This window comes from Falco cherrug, chromosome 6 (assembly GCF_023634085.1).
Source record: "Falco cherrug isolate bFalChe1 chromosome 6, bFalChe1.pri, whole genome shotgun sequence".
NCBI lineage: Eukaryota > Metazoa > Chordata > Aves > Falconiformes > Falconidae > Falco > Falco cherrug.
In genome coordinates this window covers 79,904,402-79,926,656 of record NC_073702.1, presented here as the reverse complement: position 1 = coordinate 79,926,656, position 22,255 = coordinate 79,904,402, and the positions used below count along the sequence as shown (strand labels likewise).

Below are 22,255 nucleotides of genomic sequence, written 5' to 3'. Positions count from 1 at the left end.
TGGAAAGATCTCTCAAATAACGTAAGGCAGAGACTTACCAAATGAGATGCAGGCACCTGTCACACAGAGGACACTGGACATCACCCAGCGTGACTTTGCTTTCTCACCTTTGAGGTTTAATGAAGACCCGTGTCACCACCAGCCTCAAGTGACTTCCAGGACACCACCTTCATACAGCACGCTCGTCGTTCCCCGCCGTTCGGTGGGAACAGCGGGGAGAGCGGCAGAGACACGGCATGAGGTGGCCAGCCTGGGCCTTCCGTGGACCTGGGAGTCTCCAATCGGCCAGCGCGGGTGGGAGCGACATCCCAGAGCGGAGCGACCAGCACGGCAGCGCTGCGCTCCGCCGCCCCGAGCCGCCCCGGCCGCGGGTGCCGCCGCCGGCAAACCCGGCCGGCCGGGTCGCCCCCCTCAGGCCCCAGCCCCGCCGGCCGAGCCACGGGGCGCGGGCACGGGCACTCCGCCGCGCTCGGCCTGGGGAGGGCGGGGGTCAGGCCCCCGCGGCGGCTCCGAAGCCGCGTTCCGGCACCCGCCGGCCGCTCTCCCCGCCCGGCCACCCGAGGAAGGCGCAGCCGGGGCGGTCCCGCCGCCGCAGGGAGGGGGGACGGTTCCCCGCGCCGCCCGGCTGTTGGCAGCGTGCGCCCCTCAGACCCGCGGCCGCCGGCGGGGAGGGGCCGGGCCAGGCCCGGCCGGCTGGGGGCGGGGGGGACGAGCGGGGCCGTTCCGGTGCTGCCGCCGCGGGGTACGCGCGGCCCCGGCCCCTGAGCGAGGAGGCGGCGGCGCGGCGGCCCGGCGTGCTGCAACCATGGCGACGCCGGTAGCCCCGCCCCGTCCCGCCCCGCCCCCCGCGGGGCCGTGCGGCGCGGGATTGGTCGGGGGGCGGGCGTTCGCCCTCTGCCCCCTGACCCTGCGCGGCGGCGGCGGCGGCAGGAGCGGAGGCGGCGGCTGCTGCTGGCCGTTTCCTGGTGGCGGCGCGGGAGGGAGGATGCGGCGCAGGTCTCGGCTGCTGCTCTGCTTCGCCTTCCTCTGGGTGCTGGGCATCGCCTACTACATGTACTCGGGCGGCAGCGCCGCGCTGGCCGGCGGCGGCGGGAGGAAGGTGAGAGCCCATCCCGGAGCTCCGGCGGGGGGAGCGGGGCGGCCGGGGCCGGGCTGGAGGCGGCGCGGCTCGGGGCGGGGGGATCCGCTCAGCCCCGCGGGGCGGGGGGGCCGCTCGCTTTCAGGCGGGGCGCAAGTTCCCCTGGGCTTTCCGCCCCCGCCGCTCCCCAGCCCGTTTCCCGGAGGCAGATGGCTTCTTTGTGGACTTCAGACCGGTTTCAACCCCGTCACGTCGCTCCCCGTCCAACTGCGGCTGGCCACGTCCCGGGCCGGGGGAAGTCGGTGTGGGAGGGGAGAGCGGGGCGGGCGGCCGGGGGGGCCGGGGCCGCGCTACGGGCCGGGGGGGCCCCGCCTCGGCCCCTCTCCGCTCCGGGCAGGTAACGTCGGCCCCTTCCTTCCCCGCCGGCACCGGGGTCCCCTGGGCTCCGGTTCCCCCTGGAGAGAACCGAGGATCCCAGCCGCAAATGCCTTTTCTCCCCATGTACAGCGATTTCTTCTTTCCTTAGCGCTGCACCGAAAAGCTGCCGTTTTCCGATCGGTTTTGCAGTATTTCAGGGAATAGCCGGATTTGTCACATTTCGTGCCTGTGGTGTGGAAGGTCTGGCTCTTCTTTTTTTTTTTTTTTTTTAAATGGCTCGGTTACTAATGTTCAAGAAGTTGTCTGTTGACAGTGCTGGAGTGATTTTTTTTTTTTTTTTTTTTCATTATTCCCTCTGTCAACTTGTTAAGGAAATTTTCCCATGTGTTGTGGTAATTCCTTGATCGTGAGAATAGCTGGAAGCATGTCATAGTCTGTATCAAGCAAAACAGGCTTTTGTGGCATGATGTGGGAGGCAGCAACTTTATCCACTAACTCTAGAAAAAATTAAGGTTTTTTTTGTGTATGGCCTTTTTTACTCCCAAAGACTAGTAAAGCCAAGAGCTTTTGGAAATGGTTTAAGCCTTATATTTTGGAACAGGAAAAGTGAAAAAGCATCTCATCACTGCGTCAGTTTTTCAAAAAAATCTCACACAAACCCAGAAATGCGAAGAGGGCAAGTGAGCGGTGCACTGCAGTTCAGCAGCGTTATTTGCTAATAAATGGCAGTCTCCTGTTAAATGAAAAGTAGCATTTTTAAAGTCTAGCACTGTATAAGAGGGGTCTTTATGTTGCTCGGCTGCGGTTCAGTTCATCGGTGCATGTATTCCTGGTAAAAATCTGCCGATTGGTTCCTGTGGCAGGTCGTGGAAGCAAATACTTGCGTGATTACTTGTGTGAGAAAGTGTCTAGAGAATGAGTCGCTGCTCGCTGATAATTGGCTCTCTCTTCTGATGTGTCCTGTTTTATTTTCTCCCCATAGCTTAGGAATGCGTTCAACAGCAACTTTTGATATAATAAAGTAAGTGTTAAGTGTGTATTGCTAAATACAAGTTCTGAGTCCTTCAAAGTAGATACAATAGGAGAAATAGATCAAGCATGTGATAAAAAGTAAGGCAATAGCCTAAAGCCTTTCTTGAAGAACCGCCGGAGTGTATTTGGAAAGTAAAAGCAATCTTAGGCTGCTGCTGTATAATGGGATAAAGAGGAGCTATCAAGGAAAATATATCTGCAGATAGGGAAGTATATTTTTAACTCTTGCGTTGTGTTTCATTTGATGTTACCAGACGGATTTGCAAGTCTGTTCAATTCATTTTTACTGCTGGGGAACCTGCAGTGTGGGGATAGTGATTTGCCCAAGGTCACCCAGAAGACTAGGTGAGAATGAAATAGAAAAGAAACCAGTTTTTCTAACTAAGAGTCTGGTACTTTATCGCTAGAACCTGCTGCTGTTTATTATTGATATTAGTAGGAGGTTTTATTATGGTTTTAAGAGATCTGTGATACTAATACTTGCTTTGGTAGTGTAATTCATTATCACTCTGCCCAAAATCTAGTAAACTTTACTGGTCTGGGTAATTGGGACAGTTTAGTGAAGATAATCTGAAGAAAAAGAGACATTTCATAGGCCTGAGCTGAAGCTCAGTGCTAGGTTTACAAATGTGAAAGTTTAAAGTAGGTTGTGGTAAGGAAGAAAGTAGGTACTGTGACCACAAGAAACAAGTGGGGAAATTAACAATTATGTGTGGATTGGTGATTTAGGATTCTATTTTCTGTCAGTGAAGCGTAAAATTTAATCCTGGGCCTCAGTGTAGGTTAGCAAATGTAAGTAGGGGAAGATGTGTGTAATGTAATGGCTTTTGAATCTCAATAAAAGGCTTATTAACTTAGTGTCAGACCCTGGCATAAAACAAAAACACAAACTGTCTTAAACTTACAAACAGAAACCCTGCTGTAGTAAATTTCTTGGTGTGTATGACTTCATGTAGTCCTATTACTTGCCCACTATTTCAATATAATGGAAACAGTTGCTTGCAGAAGAACATCACTTTTAATAAATTGAAGTCTCTGCCGTGTTCAGTCTATAAAATTACAAAAGCCGGGAGGGGATAGTACTTCATTTGTGTAAGCAATTTGCATGTTAATTACAGATCTGGTTATACAAACAGGATGTTTTTTTCCACAAGGATGATGAGGGGTTTTTTTTTCCGTACGCAGATATAGTGTGTTACCCAGACATACTGGACTTGTCTGGCACAGTCACCAGTCCTGTGATGCGATGAACATCACCAATTTCTTTTCTCTTCAGGAGAGTTTGAAGTTGTTTGCCCTTTGCCAGGATTGCACTTGAGTGTGAGAAAAGAGTGATTTTCTTTTTTTTTCTTATTAGGATAGTGTCAGGATTAATGTCAGCTTCTAATTATTTTGGTTCTCCATTTACAACCTTTCTAGTAAGATCTGCAAAGCTGTTTGGCTGTTGCAGTGTGCGGTACAGCCTTGCCTAAGTTTTTGGCCCCTGTGCTGTGGCTTGGTGGGAGGGAAGCAAGCATGGAAGGGTCTAAAGCACACAAAGTAGAAGCTGTTTCATTGTTAAATATGTAAATAATAATAATAAAAAAGGAAGGTGCAATGCTTCTCATTCTGGACCTAGACATAAAAACTAGAGTAGAAAGAAATAATGTCTTTTATGTCTGGAATTTAGGGTGTGACAACCTTTTCCTTTTTTCTTGAAAGGAAGAAAAGGGTAGAGTCGAAGCCTTTCACTCAACATGTTCTTGGAGGGGGCAGAAATGTGGTTTGTTGTTTTTTGTTTGGTTTTTTTTTTCTTCTCCCCTCCAGTGAATCTCCAATTAAAATGATAGTAAGCATGAGAATGCCATGGCTTCAGTTCACTCCTTTTCCAGCCAGATCACTGGATTGTAGATTGGAAAGAGTGAGTCTGATTCACTTGTTTAAAGGTTAGAGAAACAGTTCCCCAAACAGAGGCTGTGACACAGAAGAAAGCAAGCTGCAAGCCCAACAGTTGTGAGATTGAGAAAAATGTGGGCTACTTTTGTGTTCACTTAATATGTTTTATATTAAAAAGCCTTTGGAGCAGAGACTGGAACTTCCCTTCCTATTGTGGATGAATTTCCTAACCCGTAGCAGAAGTGGCTTATGCTCTGTGCCTTAGACTTGCACAAAATGGAGCAGCTTCTGTAAGATGGTTAGAAAGCTGCTCATACTCTCTGAAGCCAAAGTCATCTTGATGATGTGATCCCCTCCTAAGGCTGCTGTGAATTTGAGTATTTGTCACACAGGTTTTGATTTCTTTAACCACTAAGCTCTTGCACAATAGAGTGACTGGATTGAGGGGACCCCATGCCCCCCCCCCCCCCAAACAAACAAAACAGCCAAAACCCCCAGCTGTTTTCTAAAGAACTTACTGTGCTAGGCATTAAGAAAGTAGCCCCATGTAATTGAGCCCTTCAGACAGGACAGGGGAATGTCTGCATCTTGTTGAAAGCACCAAAAGCTTCCTGGCTGCTGCCAAGAGTGAAATCCTCCTAGGCATACCCTGAAGGAGACCTGTAGGCAGAAAGGGGATTTACTGCTGAAAGCTAAGGCACCAAGAGAGGCCTGCTAGGTTAAGCTGCAGCTGAGCCAAGGTTTGGAGCCTTCTGGATTTAGGTGACAAGAGTGCTGACAAGCTTTTGCTTTTGTTGCCGTGTAAAGAGTGTCGGTTGTTTTTTAAGTTGGACCTCTCTCCCATCCCACCCCACCTTTGCTATCTAGAGGAGGAGGCTAAAAGCAATCTTTCAGTAAGGAGAGATGGCTAACTTTTGCCAGTGTTTCTTAAAATTAGAAATATCTTTATTTTTTCATTAATTCCAGCCAGCCAAAAAACCCCAAACTCCAAAACCCAAACAAACCCAAACCCCAGCCTGCCTTGAACTAGAAGCTTGTAACTGTTGGCTCATCAGATTTACTGGGTGTAATGGAACGAATTGGAGAAATGGAATTTATGGTTAGTTCAGCCACAGGGAGGCAGGCTTCCCCTGTAGAACTGGTTATTACCCTGTACCTAGTTTATTTTTCCTTTCTATGTTTTGGTTTTGTGCTGGGTGGTGGTTTTATTTTGAAATTTTATTTTGGAGCAGACTTTTGATGGGTGGCTGTACCATGGAACTAGCTGATATGAAATAAATGCAAAGGTAAAAAGGTGATGCTTTGCCTTGAGTACGTCACTAGTTGAAAGTGACTTGATCCTTTGGGGAAAGCAGGAGGAAAAAGAAGCTTTAAGTTCTTGTTCTACAAGGATAAAACTTTAACTCCTTTCAGCATATGCAAACTTTTCCTTTCCTCTTTATTTTCTCATTTTTGGAACCCCTGAACTATTTCAGTTACTGTTAAATGAGGCTTTTATTGCCATTATAGAGAACAATGTACATAGTAGAGCAAGAGTGCTAGATATACTACAGATTTAGTGTACCTGAGGTTTTTTCTTAAGATTTAAGTGGAGGAAAAAGGAAATGTGTTTAAACTTTAGATGCATTAACCTGATTTTGTCAGAGAATGAAACTGCGGAGTATTAACTTTTTGACTGTCTCTCTCAAGGTTCTTGAAGGCAGCAGAGCTTTTTTTTTTTTGGAAGGGGGTTAAAAGTAACCTTTCCAATTCTGTTTTCTTTCGTTTGAGGAAGGCATTGCCAGTTTTAATTGCTGAATGCTAATTTTAGTTTGCTGCATAATTTTCAAATGTAACTTCAGTCCCTTATATAATATGACATTGGACATGATTTCTGATATTTTGATCTTTAGACAAGTGAAGATATCAAAGGTTACAAAAGTCAAATTGTGTCCTTTCTGTGGCATTCACTTTCTACAGGGTACAAGGAGATAGAAAAAGATGTTCTTCTGTAAAACAGGTTAAGTTTCTGCTAATGGATATTTTTCATCTATACTAGTCTGTAATAAATGGGGAAGAAGTGAAATGCCCAGGCACTTCAGTGAAGCTATCCTTCTCTGACTAGAACGTAAAAATGAGTCTCTGAAGTTTGTTGTACATGTATGTTTTCTTAATTTAACATGTCACTGGACAAAATGACTGTCTTGGCAATTCAGTCACTTATTTTTGTGGATTACTTCATAAAATTTAACATTGAGTGTAATGAAAAGACAGATGCAAATTTTGTGCAGTCTGTGGTTGCGTTGGGCTCTTCCCTTTTTCTCCCCTGATATTTGAAATGCTTCAGTGGGGTTTTTCTCCAGTTGATGGAGTGTCAGTGAGAAATTAATTCTTAGCTGCAAGATTGTTGTGTTGTCCCCTGCAACCTGCCAGGTTAGAAGCTGATGACTCTGGCTCTGGTACAGATGCTATTGCTCTTGGATTACTGATAGCTGTTTTGCTTCATAAATGGAGAAGTAGAGCAGGGCTGTAGTGGTGGCAGAAGGAGTTGGGGAAACAAGAGTGACTTTTAGTAGTTTCATACAAAACAGGTTGGTTAACCAGCTTTTCTCTTAGTTTTTCCCTTTCATGTGGGTATTGTAGTAGTTTGCTGTGCTTCTCCCTGTTATTCCATTGCTGCTGTGGTTTGCTGCTTACTGTGATCTCTGTGTACAAAGTTTATAAATCGTAGTGATGTCCTTTGATAGATGTAGTTTAAAAATTTAGTGCACTAATGAAGTGTGCCACGTACCTTACTTGTTCTTGTCTTGTCCATCTTGGTGTTTCAAGGTGTATTACAAATAAGTGTCGGTCATTCTTTCCATGTGTTCTAGATCCTTCCAAAAGTACAACATGAAGAGTGATATAATAGCACTTTTTTTCTAATTTAGAAAAGACACAATAGTACTTCATATAAAGTAAAATAATATTAAAGATCCTTCTCAGTGGCGATTACCATAATGAAATTGTCATCACTTGGTCTTTAGACCAATCTGGGGAAAAAAATACAAACCATTTAAACGTATATTAGAGAACCTCAATCTTGGCCTTCAAAATGACGTGATAATTCCACACTTTCCTTAGATTTCCTCTTTCTCTTGGTCCTTTTCCATTTCCAGTGTTGTGTGGTATCCAAGTGCTTGTGTATAACTGATACTGTTTTGTTAAGATGGTGGTAGATCGAATGAGAAATGTGGTATTGTCGGCTAGAAAGCGGCTCACAACAGTACTCTGCTACAGAATAGAAAAGACACCTTTATATTGGTACTGGGTGTCACTTTGTTGCATGCCTAGAAACTGTTTAAAAATATTAGTTCCAGCAGATAGTCTAGAAAATGTTTTTCGTTGACTTTTTGGTAGCTGCATATAAATTTAAAATACAGTACTTCTGGTTAAGTCAGGTCTGTTTGAAAAGAAAACATTGGGACAGGGTTGATCCTGTGAAACTCGGGTGATGAATGTGAACTGCCCAGATGAAGTAAATGCAGTTGGTAAATATTAACTTGTGCTTCTGTTTAAGTTGACTTGGTCCACTTGAATCTGTTCTTAAATAACCTACTCTCAGCAGTAGTTTAGCTGTAGCAGTGTACAGCCAGGTGTTGTACAGTTTTTCAACTCCCTGGCTATTGATGACTTGTTAATAAATGTGATTTTTATTAGGACTTGGTGAAGAAGCTGTGTATTGCTTATATGTTGGCAATACAGCTGAATTTTAATAATGAATCTGCAGGAAGCAGTGAGACACTTACGTTTTTTTTTGGTTTTTTTTTTTTTTTTGCAAGAATGTGGGGCTGAATGTCATTGCCCGAATATATTGGGATAGTGTGGAAACGGAGTATCAGAGTGGGTGTTACAGAAGGAAACACTAAGCAGGTTGTTTTATTGCCATTGTGTAATGCAAAGTAGTGGTGTCTTAAGCCATATAAATTTTAAAACCTGGCTGCATCCTTTAATGCTGTTTACTTTTAAATTAGTAGATGCTCATCTTTTCTCCTGCTTTTCCCTTTCATGTAAGCTTTCAAAAGGGTAAAGGATGGATTGAGGAGGGAAGATTGGGGGGCGGGGGGAAGTGAAATGTCCACATCAAAATGTTTGGTTTATGCGTGTTTGAATTTAAAGACATAGCGTAAGATGTTCTAGATACAATAGAAGTTGAACCATTTCATGGTCTCTCTGGTTCCATAAGGCTCTTTCATAGAAAGCTTCATATGGTAGACCGCTCCTGTGAAGCGGAAGTGAAAGTGAAGGTATTTAAATGTGTGGTGTGGTTTTTCTCCATTATGTGCAGAATGAATTATTTTATAAAACCTGTGTGTTACTGATGCGTACCACATACGTGCTTGCCTGTCGTTCTCTGAGTGTTCGTTTGCCAAGTAATGTTAGCATGAATCAAGCTGTCCTGGACTATTTATTGTGTCATGTGGCAGGCATTAATGATTGAGAAAGTGGAAAAAATCAGCATCTGTTTTTTTTCTAAAAACTGTGACTGATACATCCCTACGTCCCCTGTTCAAATATAGCATGTTTTAAACTTCCAGTATGGCTTTAAGGTAGGCTTTTTTTTTTTTCCCTTGGTGTATATCAACTTACATGTTAAAGTTGTTTTTCTTCTGAGAAACAAAGGAACTTGTTCATATGATAGCCTTCCAGTGTAGCCTGTGCAAATTACTATCAGCACTTTTTTTTTTCCCCCCCCCAGTTGCCTTCTCCTCTGTCTAAACTGTTTATTTTCCCACTATCCCTTTTTTATATGCTGGTTTTGTTAATTGCCCAGGGTATCTTTATTGTCATTTAAACAAGTTAAAATATGCTAGTTCAAATAGCTCCACCATCTGACAAAGCACATCTGTGTAAAGGGACTATCCAGGCAGATGTTGGTTTTGAGCTCAGCTTATGAAATTCAAATGGGAAAGGAATGAGATAGTAAAAGAACAGAAAGTCTATATTTTAGAGCATTCCATATATCCCCCAAATCTGCTATTTAGTGCACATCAAAGGCAATAATTTAGATTTTTTGTCTTTATAACTGTGGTCTCTTATGGAAAAAAAAAAAAGAGCCTATTGGAAAGGTTGCAGGTTCAGTTGTTAACTTTTCTGAAGTTGTAAAATTATTTATCATAAAACCTGGCTGCTTTTTTTAAGGAAAGCAAAGAATAATGAGAGAATATGCTGAGTTTATTAGGCATTAGCAAAGTGCAATAGACTTGTCTACTGAGTAACGGATCTGCTTGAAACAAAAAGGCTCTACCCAAGGAAAGATTATACAAAGAACTGGCACAGAGTTAATGCTATTGTGTACAAATTCTCAAAGAGCTATGACTTGATGAGGAGAAAATGTTTTCTCCTTGTATGAAGTTCCAAATGTTTAGCCACCCTGGAAATAATCAGCACAGCTGAAATTATTTTTGGTTACTAAAATAAATTTGTTCTAGCTGGCTTGTCTGTTTAAGGATGGTCAATAAATATATGAATGTCTATATGGATATATGCTTTAGTGAGATGAAAGGTTAAGGTCTTTACATAGCTTGGCTTTTCCATGTCACTTAAGAGAAGCAAGAAGAAAAAAACTTGTAGGTTTTCTTTGGTTACCAAGGTCTTGGTAAGGAAGAGTTCCTTTTCCTTCTCATAAATTACTTCATTTGGTAGAAAACTGCTACTGACTAATGGTGGGCCAGCCTGCATACTTACAGGTGGTTGTTCTACCATTGGGAAGTGTGTTCCTTTCACAAAACCACTACTGTGGTAGGTGGACCTGCCAAAAATGTGGGGGCAGTTGGATTACAGTATATATCTGCTGGAGTGTTTCACAAAATTGGGTTAGTGTATGTTGTCCAGACAGCATAATCAGTTCTTGTGAAGGGTGGTGGCGTGTCTTCTGCTGCAGTGGAACACACTAGTTACCACAGCAGACCATCCATCAACAGCAACCTTGCTCATTTTCTCTTGTGTTATCTATTTGGAGCAAATAGTGCGTGTTTGTTAGACCTCTGACTTGTGCTCTCACAACACGTGTTGCGTTGCCAACAGCTACTGACATGAAGATGTACCGTGTCATTTAGCCTCAGCAAATGGTGAACCGACTGTTCTACCATGTGGAATAGTTATTACCCATAGACACTCAGTTAGTGAATACTTTTTGAAGCTGTAATTAGGGAAATGTTCCTTTTCATTCCACTGGCACAGCATCTAGCTTTCTTTTGGTGTTCTCTGTAGGTGCTGATGGTGAACAGTAATTGTAGCAAGTGCCATAAGGACTCAGTGAGAGAACTGGAGCTTTACTCTGTCACTTGTGCGCTTTTAAGGACCATTCTTAATACCTCTTAAACTAATAATGTCTATCAATGACAATGCCCCCACCCCATTTGCGAAGTGTGCTTTCTTTTAATAAGCACTTCTTAAGAACTTGCAGATCTTGATAGTTAAATAAAAAGGCATTTGGAGCCTGAAAGAAATACTTAAACTACACGTAGTGGGCAGTGGCCTAGCAAACAGCAGCACTTCTTTGCATCCTTAGGTTTCATATTTAATGTGCAAAAAAGCAAAGGAGGAGAGACTTTGCTGAAAGTGTGGCTGAACACTTTTGGAGGAAAAGTCCTTTTTTTTTTTTTTTTTTTTTTAAAAAAAAATTATTATAGAAATCTAAGTGCCAATGTTGTTTAGCCTGGTAGATTCTTAGTGGGAAGATTGAACTCAGCAGAAGATTGTTGGTACCACCACTGAGGTATCACAAGAATTAGAAGTATGTTAGGACAAAACTTACACTGATCAGAGGAGAAAGAATTCTTGAAGAACTTGTCTGCAGTGATTGTCAGGTTTGTGACACACTTGATGAGGATGCAGTATGCCTCATTAAGGTGCAGTTGTTCAGTTATGCACAATACTTTCCTAATATTCTCTAGCAAAAATAAGCAAGAAATTATTCTTGATGTTCACTTCAGCCTAGACCTAAAGTACCTGGCTTTATACACAGCAAAAGCTATTTGCTAAAAAATCTATTTCAGTTACCTACTGAGATAACTAATACAGATCATAGTGGTCTAGGAATAATACTTCTTATATCCTGGGAACAATAGTTAGAACATCAAGATGGTAAGATCAGCCTGTAGTCATTTAATGTTCTCTCTTGTGTGCTTGCAAACCCAAGAGCCAGAAACTTGGGTAAAAACTGGCTTTATACACATAGGTGGTCTTGGAGTGTGACTTTTCAGAATATTTTTTTTTAAATTGCCATTATTCCTTAAGGTTGCAAATGTTTCAAATTTGGCCATGATTGTGTCTTATTTTAGTGATATGCCAAAGTAGTGCTGTGGTTTGTGTGGTTTTTTTCTTAAGCATATATAAAAATTTTTTTTACCATTTCAAGTACTATACTTGCTAGGTTGTTTGTGTATAAATAATCCTTTTCTTGATAAACTTGGCCATTGTAAACACTGTCTGACAGTATTGGAAAGTCTGGTGAAAATATTCTGTTAAGGATGCTTTTGACTATTTGCATTGTAGCACTGTCTAGAGTCCCAGTTCTATTGTGCAAAAGGCTGAATGGTCTTAACAGGTTACTTTTACACCACGAACTTAGAAAAGGGCTTCTTCCTAGAAGGATTTAGGTATCTCCGTGTAAATGTTAGCTGTGGTCTTACGGTAGAAATTCTCATGTGGTCATCTCTTAGTGTGGCCTTTTGCTGATAAACAAACCTTTTTGTCTACATGAATCTCGGCAAGCTCTATTAGACAACTGGCTTTTATGGATTAAAAGTCAGTAACTGAATGGACTTTAAGAAATGATAATGTCTCAAGTTATACATCATATGGAAAGGATAGCTCAAGCTTTTCAGCCTTCAGCATTGAAGTGTGGTGGACCTCATGGTGCTAAACTTACTAGAATGTGGGTCTGAATTTGACACAGCAGTTAAGCTATTTGAACCACATCTAGTGTGTAATCTTAGTGCAGCTGATGTTGACCGCTTCTGAAATCTCCAGTTCACACATGTACAGTTTTGTTTAGAATTGTGGTATTCTAATGTTTATTTCCAAGAGTGGCTGCAGCTCACATGCAGGCAATGGTTTGGAAATATAATGGCATTTGTTCAGATTAACTGTGATTGTGGCTGTTATCTCATTATGTCGTTTTCCCAGTTACTGAGAAGTTTCCAGTGATGGATCTGGAGAAGCATGCAAGAAAATTGATGTAAGGTCGCCTTCTACCACTTTTTTTTTTTAAATTACAGAAATGTCCTTGGTGTTCCAAGAAGTGTATTAAAACAGTTTAGGGATGTTGTTCACTGAGTCTTGGGGTATAGGAGTACTTTGGATGTTACTTCCTTTGAATACCGTACGATAAGTGAACTTACTGGTTTTCAGTTGTAAATTGCTTTGAAGATTTTTTTTTTTGGGGGGGGACAGGATGGGACTGCTGTGCAAGTGATGTGGTAAAGTCTTGTGAAGACTTCTAAAACTATGTTAAGAAACATCGGTTTTCGTGTACCCAGTTTGTGATGAAAGCCAGTTCATAATGATGAATAAGCAATGTGTTGGATGTTAGTGGGTGTATGTACTTGTCTTTCAAGATGTTATCTTCCTTTTTTAAAAGATGTGACTAGTGGAACTTAAGGAGGAACCCTGTACTTAAGATGGCAATTTCTATTAAAATAACCCATAGGAGCACTGAAATTATGGCAAAAAAGACCCTAAGCACTTGTTTATGTGTGCAGAGCAACCAGTAAGTGTCTGCACTTTTCTTGGATTATTTATGCTTTTCTGTTTGAGTGTTATATACCATCTTAGTTTGAGTTTAATCGTAATTCCCCTTAGCTATATGTTTGTGTCAGTTTCCTCTTGTACTGTCATAATACTTTGTCAGAACATCATGGCACATGGTGGATTTTTTTAAAACATAAATTTCTTGGGTAAGACAGGCTTTTAAGTGGAGATTCTGCTTTATTATACAAGTGAGGGTAAATGTAAAACCGGTCTTGGCAGTTTTTTTGTTTTGGGTTTTTTTTTTTTGTGACCTTTTTGTAGATACTGATACTTTGTTTGCTGCTGTTTCTTGTACGATATTTGAACAAATCTGACTTTCTGCTTTTTGCCAAGAAGTGTGAACTTTGCAGTGACGCAGATTGCTATCTGCAGTTTCAAATGACTTGAAGACATTTGCTTTTGTCTTCTGTAGGTTAAAATAACGTGTTCCTTTTCCTGGATGGAGGCGATAGAGAGGGAGCATTAAATGATCCCAGAAAATGTACTTTCATATAAGTGTCTTATCAGAATAATTAAAAAGATTTTTTTCTAGCTTTTTGGGAACAGCTAGTGCTTGCAGATAGCTGTTTTCTGGTCTGAATTTGTTTAGCTGGCTCTTTTGTCAGCTGAAGGAAGAAGAGTCTCCAATGGGAGAGTTTTTTTGGAAGTATGTCAGTATAACTGTTCTTCTGGCAACTGCGCAGTGTTTTCATTTAGACTGTTCTCATGCTCTTACTGGCAGTGGGCTGTAGCAGCTGGGATGTCAGCATGTTTGCTTTCTTGTGACATGGTTTAGTCTTCTCTTTCAGGCTTATTAGTTTAAGACAGTAATTTTGTAGTAATTTTTTCCCCCTTGTATTTGAATGGCCTTTTGCCATTATACAAATAGTGAAGAAAATGTCAGTGAAATGATAGGAAGTGCTAGTACTGGCTTTTCTTCTGGTTTCGGAAGTTACAGTGGTTATTGCATGCCTGAATGCTATTTTTTGCCCATAGTTCAATGATCAAGTAGTCGATCTCTTCTTTCCTCTTCTCCTGAATTCTGGGTTTTGCCAGAAAAACAAAGCTTATCCCAGTTTTGCCAGTAAACAGCAGTGCTTGCCAGTTATTGCAATGATGTTAGTATTGATAGAACTACTGTTGAGATGGGAATTACTCCAATTGTACTGCTTGAATAGGTGGATAACATGGTATGGGCTGTGTTATTACTGTTCCTTTGAGTGCTAGCGTGCTGAAGCATGTGGTATTAATTTGTCCATGTTAACTTTAAGATTAATTCCCTAAATACTCTAGCTAAGAGTAGCCTTGTTTGCCGTTGAAGAAAACGGTAATTACTGGCTCATGTCTAGTAAAGATGCAGATGCCTTTTAGTGTTTTATAGTGGGAGTAATTAGTCTCTACCACGATATTAATATTCAGTTTTTATGTTTACTTATCACAGTATAATCTATCTTACGTGTGGCACCATGTAGTTTTTCAACTGTTAACTTGATTCTGCCTGTTTTTTCTGGAGGCGCAGTTCTACCTCTTACACCCATTCCAGTAATACAGGCAACTTGTAACATACACTGCCCTTTTAGTCCCTTGAGGGTTGAAGATGTACAGCAGAAGTTGTGTTAGTTCTGTGCTGCACCCTTGGGTTTGTATTTGAATCTCTAGTGGCTGCACTCTTCATCTTAGTTGAAAAAAAACAACTGTGTAAATAAATTGCATGTTCTCTTTTCCCTGCAAGTATGAAAAGCTACTGGTATTGACATGATGGTATTCCTGCCGTGGAATAAAGAATGTATGGTAAATACTTCCTGGGAAATCTGCTGTCTAACCAGGAGCTTAGATGGTTACTTGGTTATTTTCCATTAACTAAAACTTCTGTGATCCTGGATTTAAGCATTAAATAACTGCATACTGGTAAAATAATAAAAAAAGAGCTCAATATTTCTGTTTTAGTACCTTAAACTAGGAACTGACTCTTTCCATTTCTGATGCCCAAAGCCAGTGTTTTTGTGGAGGAAGAAGAGCTGCAATAATCTAATAATTTTCATAGTAGCTGGCATGCACCAACGCACATTTTACTTGTGTTCTGCAGCAGAAAAAGGAGAGGTAATTATATAGGCTGCTACTTTGTTTTAAAAGGTATAGTGTCTGCTGTACGTATTTTTCATCAGTCACCAACAAAGCATCCTGTATAAGAAAAGGAAGAAACACAGCAGAGGTAAGCTGTAGGTCAAAAAATTAAGAAAGGCACACTAAGGAAGCATAGCCTTATCTCAGAAAATCATCACAAGCCCTAAGAACAAGTGTGGGTTTTACTAATCTTAGCGTCAGTACAAATGAGCATCAACCAAAGAACATATCTGGAGCGTGGCATTCTCCCCAGATTTCCTTCAGTTCAGCTGGATTTGACTTTCAGGCAGAGACCAGGTAGCAGAGGCAGCATTTTATACTAATGGCAACAATGTATAATTTTAGTTATCCTATTAAATTCACTTAGCTTTGAGGTTTAGAAAACAATAAATAATCTCTGTGCTGAGCATTAATGATGCATTTTTAGATTGAGCTGTTCAGTATACCTGTTCACCAAATTTACTTGTAGACAAAACCAATTATTTCCCATTAGGAGCAAATATGAGTGGAAAGCTGTTCTCTTCATGTATGTTTTGTTGTTTGGGCTACTGTATCCCTCTACTTCATTTGGTTGCTTCTTGACAACTCTACTGATTTATTTATTTTTCAGTCACGTTTGGATTTCAATCATGAAAATTGTTTTTTTTCATAGACTGTCAGCTGCCTTCCAGTTTGCATTAGCAGAGAAGGAGACTTCTAGAAATGGAAACCACATCAGTTGTGATACTACAGTGTCTTTTTTTTGGCAGCTATAAAGTATGGTGTATATATAGAGAAACTAAATACGTGGTATAGGGGCATACAAAACTAAGAAAAAGGATATGAAACAGTCATGGTGCTTCATCCTAGGATGACAGGTGATTTGGAGTTTGCCCACTTTTGGTGCGTACGTTTCAAAAACTTTTAAGTCACAGCAATCTATAAAAATCAAGAGTTTTGTGTTGCCGCAAACCACGCTTCAAAAATAGCTGGAATGATTGAGCTGGGTAGGAGAACCCACAGCTGTGGCAAAACTAGGGTACTGAAAATCTTCTAAGAAACCGTCAGTTTACTCGGTAACAATCAGTGTGACTAACCATTGAAATACAGGGTTTAGGTTATCTTTAAAGCTAGAATACATGTCTGAAAGCTAAAATGAAGCTGCTTTTCCCCCCCCCCTCCTTTATTGGTGTTTGGGAATTCACAGTAACCTTTTGGTAGGTAGTGAGTTAGGTTCTGGCAAGCATGGGATGCTGGCTCCCACTGCATTCAGTGCCTCTCCATGGTACAAACAGTTGGCGCTGAACTTGTTTTTCAGTCTTCCTTTCTTCTTGGGCGATCGCTCCTGTTGGTAAGTGGCACTGGCACTAGAAATGTCAATGCCTATCTTAATGTTGCACGACTTCAGCTTATTTCAGAATTGATCAGAAGGTGTTTTGAGAGGAGGTCTGCGATTGTGAAAGGGAGGTGAAATTGCCAACTTTTTTCCTGTGGTTGGGTATCTACAAATTTTAACTAATTTGCTATTTTACGATGTGGTTTTCAAAATCTGCTGCAGTGGTAGGCTTGGGCTGTTCATAGAGAGAAGCTGTATATTTCATAACATTTGTATGCCAAGGCTCTGTTTTGTAGCTGCCACCTTAGATACGCACTAATTCTGAATGTGTTGCATGTTCAGCATCCCTGTCCATCCACCTTTGTTACTTAAAACAAAACCTGTCTTGTCATGTTGCTGTAAAAGAAGTTGGAATGGAGATTTCTACTATTGCAGTGAGAAATAACAAGCACTGTTTTTTCCAAAATATTTTTACCATTTAATGTAAGCTTGATATTTTACTTTATAAACTGTCTGCATTGAGTGCAAGTGGAAAGTATTGTGTCTTATAAATAAAAGCTAATTTAATCTGCTTGTGATATTTTTGCCATTGTACTGTTTACAATCTTTAAGACTTCTTAACTGTGTTGGATCTTTTTTCTTTTTGACAATGGCAAAATGCCTCCGATTCCCTCTTTCACATGACCATTTTCTCTGTGCTACAGTTTGAAGCAACAGGGATGTTGGAGCCTTCAGTTTTCTACATAAGGCTGCAGACCAACACTTTATTTTCTAGATCTCGGGTTACTAGACAATTGTAGTTGAACATGTTTTCCAAACCACAGAAATGTTGACTTGAAATGTCACAGCGATAAGGACATTGTAATAATTTCCTTTATAAAGGACTGATGAAGTACAGGAAAATCCACGTGGACAGGTCATTTGTACTTTATTTTTGTCTGTAGGAAGAGATGCACTGTTACTGAACTATGTCATCGTTTGGTAATATGGCCATATACTCATGAGTAATGCATAAGAATGCTTAAATAACAATTTGATAGCTGTCTGTTGCCCCCTGCGCCTCCCCCCCGCCCCCCCCCTTGTATATTGTTAACTGATAGGAATGCAATCTTTAATACATGCAATTACTTTCCTCCTAGAGAGTTACAGAAAGTGATAAGCTTTGGGAGACCAAATAGCTCCCGGCAGTCCTTGAAGAAATATGTTGTCCTTTATAACAAAACTTTTCTTCTGCAGAGTCTGAAGAGCATCTTCCGCATACAATAGTTGTAATAATAAAAAACACCAAACTTGGTGTGTGACCAATGCTTGAAATTCAAGTAAGGTTTAGTAGACTTTCTTTGAATCTTTATACAGAAGTAGTACAGAGGCTACCAAACTTACAAGTTAAAATTGATGTTCATTTGCAAGATGATACTGAAAAAAATGAGCTCTATATTCAGGAGATTAGTTTCACTGCTCTGCCAAAGAGTGTAGTCAGCTCTGCCCCAGGAAGGAATCTTTGATTTCATTTTTAAAGATCACTGAGTAGGTTCTCCTACTGTGCTGACTGGCTTTCTTTGCATCTGGTAACTGTATTGTCCCTCTGATTTTTCTGTTTTTCTCCTTTCCGGCCAATACTTGATAGCTGCAAATAAGTAGCCATGTAGTTCTGGTCCTGGCAAATAGTTTTTTCTGAGTATCTTTCTACAAAATATGCTATTTTGTTGTTCCAGGTTTTAAAGAATTTGGCTGCCAGTAGGATTATACTGGGTTATGTATTTTACAGTAGTGCTTCTCTGATGCAAGTCGTACATGTAGGCACTGAATTAAAAGAAAATAGAGTCCTTACCTGTTGAGGTTTTTTGGCCACCAGTACAGACCAGCACCCTTTTGGGGAGGAAATTATGTAAAACACTGTCATAAAACAAGAATAATATTTTTACCCTCTGCCTTAGAGAATCCTCAAATTAGTGTAAAAGGGGTAAGTTCAGAAACAAAGAAATATAACATGGTGGTTTTCCTGCTGGAGGGAATGTGTGACACACTGCTGCGCTGATGGTAACCGGAGCCTGAGGAATATAATCATCTTAGAACAAAAGCAGTTCTTCAGAGTGGGAGTATGTGTGTTGGGTGGTGGGAGGGTGGATGGCAAAACTTCAGTTTACCACGTCAGGCAATTTGATGATTCAAAATGAACTTGGATATGAAATTCTATCAAACATTTTGAATGAAGGTTAACTTAAAGATGGCTTCACAAGGACATCTTGAAAAACACTTTCTGCCAGACCTCAATTTGTTGTCATTGTAGGTTTTCTTTTTCCAAAGAAATCTGCTCTGGTAGCAGTCTTGGAGTCTGTGTTTGTGTGGTATGGCAGATCTCCAAAGGCTTGGGAATTTGTTTTTGAAGAGTGGTGATGCAGCTATTTCTTTGTTCTCATTGCATACAAAATCAACCATCTTTGTTCTGCTTATTCTAATATATTCATTCCATAAAACAGATATAACCCTCAATATTTTCCCTTGAAGCTTCCCTTGCCTTTGTGACATTTTCAGTTGCTTGAGTTGAAGAACTGGTTTTCAGACACAGGAGTTTGTATTTACTGGGAGGGATAGAAAACTTAACATTTCTGCTTTTCACATCTGAGATTTGTCCATAGCAGGTACTGGTGACGAGAGTACAATATGTGAGCTGCAGTGAAATATGCTCTGTTGGTGCAGATTATCAACACAGATGTATGGGTAGAAGTTACCTCAATGCAGAAACCCCCTCAAATTTAGCCTCTGATGCTGAAGCTATATGTCAATGGCTAGATTCAGAAGTTGAAACATTACTTGGTTATTATGAGTAGTTGAGAGTGGCTTCTGGATTTTAAAATCTTATTTGTTGACTGTAAGGTATACATTTGTTGTACTTCAGTGAAGCCAGTATAAGCATTTCTCTGAATGTTTGAGTGCCCATGTCTAGCCCCTGGTATTGTTATTCCCCCACACCTCCTTCCTCTCTTAATTGAGGTAGATTGATTTCTTTTTATCAGATTTTTAGCTCTAAAGCTTGTGGCTTTTTCCTGTGGAGGAGGGAGAACATAAGGAGAAGAGAGAGTCAGGAGAATGGTGTTACTGAATTCAAAGGGAAGTCTGGGATGGGACTATATAATTTTCCTAGTGTGTCTTGCTCAGATGGCTGTGCATGACAGAGTATGTCTTTACAAGCATCTATGAAGTTCCCTTCTTTGCAGGGTGGAAGAGGCTGCGTGGTTGCAGATATTCTTACTAGCACAATAGTATTATTATTTTACTAAATCCAAGTAATGAATTTCGAAATTCAAGGGCTGAATCTATGCAACTTATACTGAATTTCTGTACCTCTACAAGAACAATGACTTTCCTTCTGGGCCATCTGTATTTCCATTTCCTCCCTGCTTTGGGGGTAGGCGGTGTGATGGGTAGCGTATTGTACCTCATGTTTCAGTTTGTCTGGTTAGTCTCCAAAGAGCAAACCTATGAACAACTGCACAAATACTGTGATTTTTGTATTATGTTGGAAGCTCTTTTGCCTTGAATCTAAAAAGGCAAGTAGTGAAGAATGCTTCACAGCTAGGCATACAAATACCCTTTCTTCTTTGGTTTTGCTGTATTGTACGGTAATATGCACAGCCTATAAAAAGCATTTTGTTGTTTTCTTAGCTCCTGCTGGCTGTGAAGATCCTTTTTCTAGTAAGGTGACAATTTTCCATTCTCATATCTATGCTGGGATATGAACTCCCTCTTCCTCATAGCTGCAAATGTCTTAGTGAGTGCCATTGAGAAAGGCTGTTCTAGATGGAAATAAGTCAAAATAATTGCGGTTGCTTGCAAGTTTGGCTGTGCTTTCTGTGAGATTTTATTGCCGAAAGGACCGTGGGGTGAATCCACAACTATAGTAGAGTGCAAGCCCACAGCACTGCTGCAGCAGACTGAGCTAGCACCTTGGTAACACAACAGCATGCCCATATTGCAGTGGAGGTTAGACCAGCTCTTCCTGTGCTTATGAATGACTGAGTACTGTCAGCCTTGGCTCTCTGAGGCAAGTTGGATGTATTTTGCTGTTCTCCACCGTATTAGGGTGGATTACAAGGTTTTTGGTATGTGGCATACACTGGCAGGAAGATTTGACTCTAGTCGGTGATAAGAGACTTCACTTGTGTGAGAGTATTGTAGAAAAGATACATAGCAGAAGAGGGTAGAAAGGAGATTTTGGAAGCAACTAGGATATTTGAGCGCTATTTATTTTCAAGTCAAGCGAATGACTGTAGCTGCTCCTCCAGCTGTGCTCAGTGTGGTGGGTTAACCTTGGCTGGCCACGAGGTGCTGACTGAGCTGCTCTGTCACCCCATCCTCAACAGGGCAGGGGGAGAAAATACAATCAAAAGCTTATGGGTTGAGATAATGACAGGAAGATCACTCAGCAATTACTGCCATTGGCAAAAGAGACTCAAGGAAATGCATTTATTGCCATTAATAGAGTAGGGTGGTGAGAAGTTAGAACAAAAACTAAACCCACTTTCCCTCACCCCTCCCTCCCTAGACTCAACTTCACTCCTGACTTTTCTACCTCCTCCCTTCCTTCTGTCATATAAGAGTACTGTAAAACTCAGTTGTTTTTCAGTGTTCTGCTTGTCCAGCTGTTAAGTGACTAGAAACTCATGATGTAACTTAAAAATGTGAAAGGTAGTAAAGCAAGAGAGTAGTCAACAGTTCCGGTGCAGTTTATATGCACATTTACGGTGCAGTAAAGTGTGCGAGCTTGTCTTAAACATGGGAACTATGACTGGGGATAGGGGGCTTCTGTATCATTAATAGCATGACCTTGAATTTCTGACAACTTTGTACATTTTTATCACAGATGGTATTGGCACATGCATTAAAAGATGTGGGTTCCCGAGTGAAACAGCATTGGTAATCAGAGCAGTAAGTGTGTCTGTCTGGGGGGAAAAAAGTGTGAAAAACCTAAACAGATATGTTCACCCTTAGATTTTGAGGAAATAAAAGTGCACAGGATAGCACTGTTGATATAAAATAGTTGTAAGTCTTGCTAGAGGCTCAGTAAGCATGTGTGTGAGGCTTGTCATCTAATTAACTGTGGTGTTAGACAACAGCAAGAGAATGTGGTAGGTGACCATGTCTGCCTTGCCATGCTGTTAAAATTTCGTTGCCTTACAGCATGTCACTAGCACTTATGTGGTTTTCTAAGGGTTTTGAGCCACTGCCCTTTATTTTTGTCCATAAAGTCTGATAAGACAAGGCATCATTTGGAAGCAAAGCAATAGTGACGAGGAAACAATTTTCTGTTTACCTCGTGACTTCAGTCTAACTAAAAGCAGTCTAGCTCTGTGTGAGCTGACTGCTCCGAGCTTTTGCAGGAACCTTCTTTTAATCAGCTGATTAACATTAACAGGTTTGTGATCTCAATTACTGTGTATCAGTACTTAGCAAGAACAGATAATTTAGTGGGCAGTATTACTGGGCTAGTAAAAGAGTCTTTGCTAGACCCAGCTATTCTGCAACCTGTGAAGCAAATGGTGAGGAAAGCAGAGATGGGGATGGGAGCGGGAAAGAAGCTCAAAAAACACAGTTTGGGTTGAAGGGCAGAAGAAGGAAATATGAAAGGACATATACCAAAGGGGTATCATCAACACAGCACAGTAGGAATAGTTGTTCTGCTTTAGGAGAAAAGAGTT

At 41.2% G+C, this 22,255-nt stretch overlaps 1 protein-coding gene across 1 annotated transcript in view; it reads left to right on the top strand.

Annotated features, from left to right (window-relative positions):
- The first annotated feature begins 901 nt into the window (after positions 1-901).
- The window catches only part of GALNT2 (polypeptide N-acetylgalactosaminyltransferase 2), a 98,602-nt gene continuing 77,248 nt past the window's right edge, over positions 902-22,255 (top strand). The window contains exon 1 of the mRNA XM_055714029.1: positions 902-1,099. Coding sequence (XP_055570004.1) covers positions 986-1,099 — 114 coding nt within the window. The 5' untranslated portion in view covers positions 902-985. The remainder of the gene's footprint in view (positions 1,100-22,255) is intronic.